We start from the raw sequence: 13,300 nt of genomic DNA, 5'->3' as shown, positions 1-13,300 counted from the left end.
GAATGTGTGGAATGTGCAGGGCTGCTTGTGATTGGATAGAAGCGATACACACCCTCTGCAGGCCCCCTGCACACTCTGTATGACTCACACACTCTGTTTATGTGAGCCTATCACAAGCTGGTGAGTCTGTTTGTAAACACTGCCTAAAACTGTTAATTACAAGCCAGGTTTGCAGCAGAGAGTGGCAGAAACAGCACAGAGGGGCCCAGGAGAACATAATGAATAGAATGGTATGCTTTTTAGTGTAAGAATATTAGAGTACAGATTCTCTTTAAGGCAAGAGACAATGGGCTCTTATTCACAATATTTCTCATAAATGACTTATTTATCAATTGATAAAAATAACCTTTCAGCACATTTACAAGCAAAATAATCACTCAAAGTAAGTTCCTGATTAACTTCATTTCATTATTACTTTCCTTACCCTAATTATATTATTAATTATACTTACCCTAATTATATTATATTTTTGCTCTTTGGGAGCTTAAAAATGTAACATAGATGAGGTGAAGAAAGAGGAAAACAGGTGAAAAAGCTTTGTGAATTCTGTCCATTGCGCCTGGGACTCACCTTCGCCAATACCAGCCCCCATAGCTTTTAACATGTGGAGGAAGTTGCTATGAACAGATTGCAAATTTTGCCATTCATTGAAAATATCCAATGAGAATATAAGGATGTAGTGTGATCACCATCTTCCTTTCAGATCCTATACCAGAATCTCCACCACGACTGAGCCTTTGCTTGGACAGGAGGAAAAACGTTGGAGGAAAAACATTTTAGCCATTTATTTAGGAAAGGGTTCTTTACAGTTAGAGTGATTAAGTTGTGGAATGCATTGCCACAGGAAGTACTTATGGCAAATTCTATACCTGCATTTAAAGGGGGCTTGGATGCTTTGCTTGCGTTGAAAGACATCCATGGCTACAATTACTAGGAATGCCCAATGATGTTGATCCAGTGATTTTATCTGATTGCCATAGGGAGACGGGAAGGATTTTTTTCCCTTTGGGGGCTAATTGGACCATGCCTTGTAAGGGTTTTTCGCCTTCCTCTGGATCAACAGGGATATGTGAGGGAGCAGGCTGGTGTTGTGCCTTCCTCTGGATCAGCAGGGATATGTGAGGATGCAGGGTGGTGTTGTGCCTTCCTCTGGATCAACAGGGATATGTGAGGGAGCAGGCTGGTGTTGTACTTTGTTCTCTGGTTGAACTCGATGGACGTATGTCTTTTTTCAACCCAAGTAACTATGTAACTATGTAACTGGAAACGTCTACCCGGAATTTATGGAGAGGGATAGACGTAATCTATTTAAGGGAAAATTCTGGGCACCATTAAAACCAAGCCGTATAGCTGAAATAGTTTCCATCAAGTTTCCCAATAAAAAAAAAAAATGTATGGACTGAAGTTAAAGAAAAACAAAAGTTTGCTTTCCTAAAACAGAAAGAATTTGCGATAATTCAGGTTGGAGTGAGCTTGAGATGTCTCCCAGGGCATCACTGCTGAATATATGCAAATTAACCATTGTACCCTTAGAAGCTAAACACACCTCCAGAACCGCTGGAATGCAATGATGTGTCAGCTTGTTAATATGTACAGAGCCATAATAATCCAACATGCATACAGACTGTTTCGGATTGTTTGATCCCCATCAGTGCATGGCATGGATGAGCCAAATTAATCCATGCCATGCACTGATGAGGATCAAACAATCCAAAACAGTCTGTATGCATGTTGGATTATTATGGCTCTGTACATATTAACAAGCTGACACATCATTGCATTCCAGCGGTTCTGGAGGTGTGTTTAGCTTCTAAGGGTACAATGGTTAATTTGCATATATTCAGCAGTGGTGCACTGGGAGACATCTCGAGCTCACTCCAACCTGAATTATCGCAAATTCTTTCTGTTTTAGGAAAGCAAACTTTTGTTTTTCTTAACATCTTAGTAAGGGGGCTTTTAGGACCATTGTAGTCCCTTACACACTCCAATGAGTTCTGGGTCACCATGAGCTTGCTGGTTGGTCTGTGCCTCTCTGAAGTTAAAGGTTATAGGTATTCACATTAAGTTGTAAAATGGGGATATCCTTCTGAATTCTGTAAAATTCTGAATCTCGTGTTTTGGCTCGTGATTCAGCATTTAAAATACAAAAGTCAGAAATCACTTATTTTCGAATTTCGTTATACTATGGTGCTAACTTTTGTGACCCCCTTTCAGACCCCTTTCAGGATGTAGTCAACATTACATTTGTTATGTAGTTTATGTCAAGGCCAATAGCTTGAAAATGTCAAACTTTTGAAAGACACCTGGCAGTATTTGAGAAATTTGATTTTAAAAGTAGGTAGAAAAACAAAATAAATTGACAGTACACATTTAAATAAACTGTAAAAAGGAACAGCATTTGGACCTCCCTCCCATGCTCTTTCCATTACTTGTCCTTCATACCGCCTGGTTTTCCTTAGAGAATTCAGAGCCTGCCAATGCAGAGCTCCACTTTCTGAGCAATACCAAAAGGTCCATAAGATTGGGGTGTACTCTTCATTAAGGGTGTACCCCTCTCTATAGAACACCCTTCTCTATGTAGTGGACAAGGGGCTCATCCCAACCGCTGAAGCAAGAAGGAAACGGGTTCAACTTCCACCATTTATGTGGTGGTAGGCCGCAGGGAAGTGGCTTGTGGAAGATATCCACCACAACTCCGGATAAAATTGTTATTGGGGTACATTAGTAACATTTACCTATTCCCGCAAGCTGTTAAAAGGAGAAAAAACAGGCAATGATTTAAAAATGCTTTTTATTCTTAATTATTAAATACCTTTCATAGATGATCCCCTGCCTTGATCAAAGAGTCCCTTCCCAACAGTGCACACTAGGGATGACCAATAAGAATATCTTCCTGTCAATTTCTGTTGGTCCAAGTTCAAGCTACATAACATGTACATGACATTTGAACACAAGGAGAAATAACTGCATGTTATTGATCATACCTTGTGCGCACATACTGTTTGCCTACAACAGTACACTGACCAATTCCCAGAGCAGCGATTTCATCAGCTTGAGCAGAAGCTTAAGGCTTCTACACACGTCCAACAAAGGAGCATTGCCAACCCAACAACATGACTGACTGCATGATCAAGCATTGCATGACTTGTATTTTCTGTGCACCAACCAACTGAACAACCAACTCATTTGCATACTGCGGACGGATTGTACGATAAGGTCGCACTCAAAACAAGCACAAGTCGTTCAAATGACATGTGCACACACAACCAACTGCATGATATCAGCCCAACAGTTGTGTGAGTTAATCCATCGGTTAGATTAGACATACTGCCTGTTTTCAGTCACTCGTCTAGTCCTTTGTTAAGCGTACACATGCCCAACTATCGTTCAACAGACCAAGTTTGGATGATCGTTAGGCAGAAAAGTTGCACGTGCGTATGAGCCTTTAAGGTGCGTACACAACTTTGACAGATGTCAACCCATCCAGGATCAGGACCTGATTCCCTTGGGCGACATCGCTGGGCTGTACACACGTGTCAGCTGTGTAGCTGATGACGCACTGTGTTGCTATGCGGGAGGACTAGAGGTCTAGATGTGTAATAACAATAATATCTAATCAAGCCACAACTACACTCAAAACCACACATACACGCAACTACACTTAAAGCGAAGCAGGTTGTTTGGACGCATGCTTACTGCTTCACTGTGCCTGACCAGGGCCCTGCAATAGATGTAATGTTTTTATGTCTATAGCGGCCTAGCGGGTTTTACAGTGTAATTTGGGTGCCGTGACATCCGGACCCCACCCCCCCCCCCCCCCCCTCCCCGAGTTGCTAGAACTCGGAGGGGGAATAGTATTTAATTTTGCATAGAATTTCAGCAGCAGGAAAGCAGGCTCACCCTGTGCCCAACTGGCCGGGCGGTGAGTACATACGTATTCCACTTAAAGTGGTCTGAAACTCAGCATTTCTTCTTTGCTCTAAAAGATTATTTACAGCATTTAATCTACTACCACAAACAAATTGTAACAGAACAGCATTCAAACAGTTAAACACAACACTTTGTTCTTCATAAGAAAGCTCCTTGCTTCAGTGGAAAGCTTCTGGTTGCATCCTAAGAGGTTATAACATTATCTTTTGTTTACTTAATGTATCTGATAAAGCAATGTAAACATTAGCAAAGTGATTAATCTGAGCTCTCTCTGCTTCTAGTATGTGTACAGCTGAGACGTGATCTCTAGATAGATTTTAATATACAGTATAAATACAGCAGCTATGCAATAAAATGCAATGGCAGCTTTCAGAGCAGATAAACTGTACTTTGGGACCTTGTAATTTGTAAACAGACAATATTATTTATTGAAACTTATGTCAGAGTTTTATACCACTTTAAAGTACAAAGAAACATAAAAACACAAACAGTGTTCTGGCAAACAGAGTAATGCAAAGTGTGTGTGTGTGTATGCGTGTGTGTGTGTCTTTGTGTGGCATATGCACTACATTAGCACATCTGTAGAAAAAAAATTGTGTAAACCAAATTTAGCCTGAGAAGCAGACAAGCATTTATTGGTTAAAAGACCACCATCAACAAAAATTGTGAAATTTAAAATTCACACTTATAAAAAAATGTATATTATATCCAGAATAACATGCACAATATTACAGACAATATTATTTGTTTCCTCTGTCCCTTTATCTTACAGTAGGTAGTTAAAATCTGACATATTTTTTAAGATCTGGCATATTTTGACTAATCCATCTCCTCATAGGGGATTCTTGGGGTTTTCTTTCTTTACAAAATGCACTTAGTGAATTGTAGTTGCTCTGTTCAACTGCCATAAGGGTGTGCATATTACTAAGGAGGCTGGCAGGTATCATTTTATAGATCCTTTCCAGGTAGTGCTTTTTTAAAGATATGCTGAGAACCCCCCGTGAGGAGATGAACTAGACCAAAACCTATTTTACTCAGGGAGAAATGTACATCTTGTATGTATGTGTTTACAGTCTTACAGATTTTTGTGATAGTGGCCCTTTAATAATGGATTCTTTGACAATATCACTGAGAAGAAGATGGGGTAATACAAAAACATAATCTGTTACGTAATTTTGTATTCCCCATGATTGAAGTCAAAGCTTGGGCTGAAGGAAACGTCATGACAACGGTCCATTGAAAGACTTCCAAAATATTTTCATTTTGGGCTGATGACAGAAAAATGGAAACTACAGTCACATACAAGACCACATTAAGGGTGAGTTGAAGACCCATTGTCCTGGCTGCTCGGAGAAGACCCTGCATCTCTGGAGAAGAGCTGTACGGAGATGCGCCTTGGTGGACCTTCCGGATGTGTCCCAAGAGTGATGCCAAACTCAGCCCAATGCAGATGAAAGACATCAAAAATGGGAGACAAAAGCCAAACATTGCATTAAAGAGAGGGTATAAGAGGGCCTCGATCACAGTGACATTGTTCCCGGATGGTATGGCTGTTTCATTCAAAAATAGCTCTAAGTTTATTGTCCAGAGAAATGGTACATTAATTAAAAACATCCCCGGCAATGTTATCATGAGAATTGGAACCACGTAAGAAGACAAGGACTTACGTAGTCGAAACATGAAACGGTGGGGGTACTTAACCAGTTTCAAGCAGTAGTAGACAGAAAGCCAAGCACTGAGCCAAATATTGCTATAGATAAAGGAGAAATGAATGAGAAATAAAAGGAGGTATAATTTCTCAACCAATACCATATAGACAAGATAATGAAACAGATAGTCGTTTGCTGTTGCGAAGCACTGCAGGAGAACATTGAGGAGAGACATAGTGAAGAAGATCTTATCACAGACATTGAAACACTGGTGGCTTCTTGTCCATTGTCGAAAATATGCAGTGGCTATGGAGGAGTTCAGCAGCACACCTGACATAAAGGACAGGGCTACCAAAATGATGTTGCTGATGCTTTTAGCTTTAGCTATTTCCATCTTGGTTGTCCAGTTTCTAAATCAAGTTAGGTCTAGACTGGAACAACAATATCCAACGAGGAGTCACAAAGCTGTTGTGCAGAGGATGTAGAGACTGGGCTGATATAGAAGACCAGCAATGCAAATATCAGCTATATTGAATTCCTCTTCACATCAATCAATGGACATCATGGAAAATGAAGAGTTTTTTCAACAACGAAATAGACAAGAACTTCTAAGTATGAAGTGGATGCTACTTTGGTTGTTCATGTTGAGGCTTGTTGCTGTAATGATCGGTGTCAGCACACAGAGAGAATCTGATTACTGGTGATCTGCAGTATCACCAACAATACAGATATATACCTGATTATTGATGATCTGCAGAATCACCGATAATACAAGTATAGCTAACCTCTGGACACCTGAATACATGTAAGTGTTTGGTGCAACAGTAATGAGTAGAATCACCTGAGGAGCAGATGACTCTAACCAAGGAGAGTCAGACTCTACTGCAGTCAAAGGACTCCTAGAGGATGAGTCCCTGACTGGTTTGCAGAAAGGTCCCTCTGGGAGACAGGGGGTCCCTGCAGATAGACTGAACACCCAGGGGGCGGGTGACAGCCAGAAGGGTCTGCCAAATCGGGTCGGCAACACACGAGCAGATAAGGTACAGAGACAGAAGGCTGATTCGGTAACCAGGGACAGGCAGGGTTGGCAACAGGTAATCAGATATGCGTAGGTACCGAATCGAAAAGCAGAAGGAGAGTCAGGAAAGCAATAGGCCATAACAGACATCAAACAAGGCCTAGTCTTGAGTGTGAGGTCCGTGGTCTCAACACCCTGGAACTAGTCTGAAGTATAACACAATAGTAACACAGTATCCCTGGTCTTGGGTGTGAAGTCCGTGGTCTCAACACCCTGGAACTAGTCTGAAGTATAACACAATAGTAACACAGTATCCCTGGTCTTGGGTGTGAGTTCCGTGGTCTCAACACCCTTGAACTAGTCTGAAGTATAACACAATAATAACACAGTATCCCTAGTCTTGGGTGTGAGGTCCGTGGTGTCAACACCCTGGAACTAGTCTGAAGTATAACACAATAATAACACAGTATCCCTAGTCTTGGTTGTGAGGTCCGTGGTCTCAACACCCTGGAACTAGTCTGAAGTATAACACAATAGTTACACAGTAATCTGGCTAAGTGTGGATTCCCAGGTCCAACTGGTTCAACCACACTGAAAGATTTGACTATGGTCTGAGTGCTAACACATAAGCATTCGCAACGCCAGACACCCAGCAACTGACAGGCAAGAAGTATATATAGCAAAGCGCTCCTCAGCGCCGCCCAGTTCCCTTCAGCCAATCCCTTGCCACACTGGGATCAGCTGATCGTCCCGATCAGCTGACCCCTCTCCTATTGGCATAAAGAGCCTGTCTTGCAGCGCGCGCGCGCGCGTAGCTCTCCATCTGTGTGCACTACTAGGTTCAGACAAACCAGACGCATGCTGCTGCGGAGAAACCGCCGGTCTGAATGCGGAAACAGCCGCCTCACTGTCAGACCGCTCGGCGGTGTCTCCGCAATCCAATACAGTTGCCTATTTTTATTTTGTTTATTATCATTGATTCATATATAGTCATTGTTGTAGATACTAAAAATGTTACATCTAATTTTGATTTAGATCCAAAATATAAGGTAGGCAGGAGACTACAGTGGTCGGCTAAACAGAAAATTCAAAAACTCACATTTGGTAATTTCCCTTTCCTGGTGCATCCATGTCATTGTCGATCCTTCTCAAATTTTCACTAGGGAAGGACTATAGTTGCTAGAAGGATCAGGGGAGTCAAGGTAGAATCTATGTAGTTACGGTGTCCAATGGAGGTGAAGGGATGTGCCAAACCCAGAAGAAATGACATAGATGCATATACAGTATAGCATTATGTATATGGAGGCTGCCATATTTATTAAACAATACCAGTTGCCTGGCAGTCCTGCTGATATATTTGGCTGCAGTAGTGTTTGATCAATACAATGTTATGCTGTCTAAAGAGGATTTAACACTTAAACATACCTTTTAATACATAAAGAATCAAAAGATTCTGCCTGTCTCCATTATTCATTTGGGATTTATTATTCCAAAATTGTAGGGGGAGGAAATTAATATCTTGTCCCTTGTTTGACTAAAGGTCTGGTAATTTTGTTTAGGGTAATTCTCCAGTAGGTGAACGCTAAATTATACACATATCACCATCCCACCATAACCCAACATGTTTCTCCCCATATACATTGGGGCTTTGTCAAGGTAATATAGATAAAGTGCAGTAGTGCATAACAGTGCTATACAATAAACCATAAAGGGCCTTCATAAATCACAGTATCATAGCCTCACAGCTATATATGTCCCTGTAGGTTAATTTCCTTTCCAGGCAGGCATTGTTAAAGACCCCGCTGTACATTTCACCAATCACTCCCCTTACTATCTTTACACACATCTCGCTATTGGTTGGGACTTGGGAGGTGGGTGGTAGTAGGTGCGGACCAGTGGCGTAGCTAAGGAGCTGTGGGCCCCAATGCAAGTTTTACATTGGGCCCCCCCAAGCATTCTGTACATTACAATTGATACGGCGCACCAAAACCAGGCAATGCCAACTACCGTGTCAGAGGTGCAAGAAAGTTTGTTAATGATTACCACTATTCAAAGCATCTATAGAAGTGATTATTCTGAGCACAGAACCAATAGAGAGCTAATACTGAAGTTGAGGGAGGGCCCCGATGCGGTGGCAATCTCTGCACCCCCTATTGCTACTCCCCTGGTGCGGACAGATTTAACATAATGAATGGGAGAAAACTTGAATATTATCAGCAATGGGTTTAAGGTAATTCTTTTGGTGTCTGAATCATACCGAAAACAAATATGCAGCAAATTGACCAAAATGTCATGTCACCTGATCTGCTGCATGCTTGCTCAGGGTCTATGGCTAAAAGTATTAGAGGCAGAGGGTCAGCAGGACAGCCATGCAACTGGTATTGCTTAAAGAGAACCCGGGGTGGGTTTGAAGAATATTATCTGCATACAGAGGCTGGATCTGCCTATACAGCCCAGCCTCTGTTGCTATCCCAAACCCCCCTAAGGTCCCCCTGCACTCTGCAATCCCTCATAAATCACAGCCACGCTGCTGACAAACAGCTTGTCAGAGCTGGCTGTGTTTATCTCTATAGTGTCAGTCTGCTGCTCTTCCCGCCTCCTGCAGAACTCCAGTCCCCGCCTGCATCCCTTCCCTCCCTGCTGATTGTAGGGAAGGGATGGGGGTAGGGACCGGAGCTATGCAGGAGGTGGGGGAGCAGCTGAGACTGACACTACAGATGTAAACACAGCCTCACAGCATGGCTGTGATTTATGAGGGTTTGCAGAGTGCAGGGGGACATTAGGGGGGATTGGGATAGCAACAGAGGCTGGGCTGTATAGGCAGATCCAGCCTCTGTATGCAGATAACATTCTTTAACCACCCTGGCGTTCTGATTAAATCGCCAGGGTGGCTGCGGGAGGGTTTTTTTTAAATAAAAAAAAAACTATTTCATGCAGCCAACTGAAAGTTGGCTGCATGAAAGCCCACTAGAGGGCGCTCCGGAGGCGATCTTCCGATCGCCTCCGGCGCCCAGAATAAACAAGGAAGGCCGCAATGAGCGGCCTTCCTTGTTTTGCTTATATCGTCGCCATAGCGACGAGCGGAGTGACGTCATCGACGTCAGCCGACGTCCTGACGTCAGCCGCCTCCGATCCAGCCCTTAGCGCTGGCCGGAACTTTTTGTTCCGGCTACGCTGGGCTCAGGCGGCTGGGGGGACCCTCTTTCGCCGCTGCTCACGGCGAATCGCCGCAGAGCGGCGGCGATCAGGCAGCACACGCGGCTGGCAAAGTGCCGGCTGCGTGTGCTGCTTTTTATTTCATTAAAATCGGCCCAGCAGGGCCTGAGCGGCAGCCGCTGGCGGTGTTGGACGAGCTGAGCTCGTCCAAACCGCTCAGCTGGTTAAACACACCTCGGGTTCTCTTTAAACTCACTGGCGATCTGGGTAATGCGTACATAAGTACGCATTACCTATTTTGGTAAATATTTTTTTTTCCGCATGATTGCTAGCTACAGCAGTACGCCATGCCCTACGCGTTCGCATCCACCCACCCAATCCCTGCCGGCCATACTTACGCTTCCGCAATCCCGCGAGAAGCGTGACTTCGTATCGTCGCGTCTCCCGTCACCATGGTGATGATCGGGCATGACGTCATGACGTCATGGACAGCTCCGATCCTTCCAATTGCACAGCCTGGCGGGGATTCGCCAGGCTGCACTAGACATTTCGGTGGCGGGATAGCCCCTTTAGTGGCGCATTGCGGCGGATCGGCGGGTAGCGGCAGCGATCGGACAGAACATGTAGCTAGCAAAGTGCTAGCTACATGTTCTGGAAAAAAAAAGTAAGTAAAAAATCCCCCCCAGGAGCTGAGCAATCCTCCGTGGCGTACATGGACGAGCTGAGCTCGTCCAAACCCCCAAGGAGGTTAAAAGGAAATAAATATGGCAGCCTCCATATCCCTCTCACTTCATTTGTCCGTTAAAAATCAGTAAAGTCTTGGGCTAGGCTCAGACTGACACATTAACGGGAGGGGTGCTGTGCGGGTCTCCACAACATGCATGTTATACCGTTATAATGACTATTTACACATAGCTCCCAACTGTCCCTTTTTTCGGAGGGACAGTCCCTCTTTGAGAGCCCTGTCCCTCTGTCCCTCTTTCCTCCTCATTTGTTCCTCTTTCTGGACTTTGTCCCTCTTTCTATATAAATATATATATTTCTCTACTAAAAATTTGTTTGATTGACTCTAAACTTTATTCCCAACCTTTAAATTGATATATTACTAATTTTAAAATGTTACTATGAAGGAAAATGAACCAGGATAGAAAGGACCAGTGTGGTTTGAATTATAAAACAACATATTTTTCTTATGAAATCTTTATGGTATGCGTGACTAGGGGTGTGACGGGGCGTGATAAGGGGTGTGGCAGGGGTGTGGCTTAAGTGTCCCTTTTTCTCATCTCACAAAGTTGAGAGGTATGTTTACATAGAACCAACATCTTTCAACATCAGAGGAGCTCACAATCTAATCCTGACCGTAGTCTAATGTTGATGTAATGTAATGTAATGTGTCTGACATGTTATATGGCACTGCCAGGTGACAGGCTGCCCATTGGGCCAATAAAAGTGTGGGAATCATGTCCATTAAAACCATTGGACTCGCCGGGGCTCAGCGCGGGTTCAGTGGAGCGCCTGTTACTTAGAAGGAGCGCGAGTAAGTTAGCAGCGTATGCTATGCTGCAATATTGCTCGTAGCATACGGATAACTCACACTCCTCTCATTAAGCTGCTCTGAATCAACCCCATAGTCTAATGTCCTACCATATTATTGTGTATTTATGTAGCACTGACATCTTCTGCAGCACATTACAGAGTACATAGTCATGTCACTGACTGTCCTCAGAGGAGCTTACACTCTAATCCTACCATAGTCATAGCCTAATATCCTACCATATTATCATTATGTATTTATATAGCACTGACATCTCCTGCAGCACATTACAGAGTACATAGTCATGTCACTGACTGTCCTCAGAGGAGCTCACACTCTAATCCTACCATAGTCATAGTCTAATGTCCTACCATATTATCATTATGTATTTATATAGCACTGACATCTCCTGCAGCACATTACAGAGCACATAGCCATGTCACTGACTGACCTCAGAGGAGATTACAATCTAATCCTACCATAGTCATAGTCTAATGTCCTACCATATTATCATTATGTATTTATATAGCACTGACATCTCCTGCAGCACATTACAGAGTACATAGTCATGTCACTGACTGTCCTCAGAGGAGCTCACACTCTAATCCTACCATAGTCATAGTCTAATGTCCTACCATATTATTATTATATATTTATATAGCACTGACATCTTCTGTAGCACATTACAGAGTACATAGTCATGTCACTGACTTTCCCCAGAGGAGCTCACACTCTAATCCTACCATAGTCATAGTCTAATGTCCTACCTTATTATTGTGTATTTATATAGCACTGACATCTTCTGCAGCACATTACAGAGTACATAGTCATGTCACTGACTGTCCTCAGAGGAGCTCACAGTCTAATCCTACCATAGTCATAGTCTAATGTCCTACCTTATTATTGTGTATTTATATAGCACTGACATCTCCTGCAGCACTGTACAGAGTACATAGTCATGTCACTGACTGTCCTCAGAGGAGCTCACACTCTAATCCTACCATAGTCATTGTCTAATGTCCTACCTTATTATTGTGTATTTATATAGCACTGACATCTTCTGCAGCACATTACAGAGTACATAGTCATGTCACTGACTGTCCTCAGAGGAGCTCACACTCTAATCCTACCATAGTCATAGTCTAATGTCCTACCATATTATTATTATGTATTTATATAGCACTGACATCTCCTGCAGCACTGTATGGAGTACATAGTCATGTCACTGACTGTCCTCAGAAGAGCTCACACTCTAATCCTACCATAGTCATAGCCTAATGTCATACCATATTATTATTATTATGTATTTATATAGCACTGACATCTCCTGCAGCACATTACAGAGTACATAGTCATGTCACTGACTGTCCTCAGAGGAACTAACGATCTAATCCTACCATAGTCATAGTCTAATGTCCTACCATATTATTGTGTATTTATGACCAAAAAACGTTATGAGATATATGTAGGCAGGTATGATCCAACTGAACAAAAGGTACTATAGCCTGTTTAAGAAAATATATACAAAAACTTTATTAATCAATTGTAACAAACAATCTCCCATTAAAAATGTCTGCCTCCCATGCCCCCCACACAACACCACCAACTCCACCCGTTCAACCCCTCCCTACTGGCCCTTGGTCACCCAGGATCCTGCCCCCTGCACTCAAGAGATATGTATCAGTGAAGCATGTGCACCTGCCCCACTGAAAAAACACTGTATAAGGCTGTCTGGCCACAGATTCATGGTATCAAAAAAAGCATTGGATCAAATCACATGTAGCCAAAGTTCCAGACGTTTGAAATAGCAAGATTTCAGAACCACATGGTGTCCTCCAATGGTGGCAAAAGCTATTCCACATCCACAAAGTTTATTTCCCAAATTGGTAGTGTTGGTGATAGCATAATTAGCACATAGCAAGCAAACTTTGGTACAGCAGCCTCCAGTCTGTAAGTCATAAGGAAGCAGCAGCCTTGATGCAGGCCGGTAAGATTGGTAGTGATATATCTAAT

General features: G+C 42.9%; 1 protein-coding gene across 1 annotated transcript in view; it reads right to left on the bottom strand.

The window, feature by feature from the left end:
• The window catches only part of LOC137526202 (taste receptor type 2 member 40-like), a 35,709-nt gene extending 25,478 nt beyond the window's left edge, over positions 1 to 10,231 (bottom strand). The window contains exon 1 of the mRNA XM_068247420.1: positions 10,152 to 10,231. Coding sequence (XP_068103521.1) covers positions 10,152 to 10,231 — 80 coding nt within the window. The remainder of the gene's footprint in view (positions 1 to 10,151) is intronic.
• Between the last annotated feature and the right edge of the window lie 3,069 nt (positions 10,232 to 13,300).

Source organism: Hyperolius riggenbachi, chromosome 7 (genome assembly GCF_040937935.1).
Source record: "Hyperolius riggenbachi isolate aHypRig1 chromosome 7, aHypRig1.pri, whole genome shotgun sequence".
Taxonomy (NCBI): Eukaryota; Metazoa; Chordata; class Amphibia; order Anura; family Hyperoliidae; genus Hyperolius; species Hyperolius riggenbachi.
Note: the sequence above shows the minus strand (reverse complement) of the source record. Positions and strands in the feature narration are given on the sequence as shown.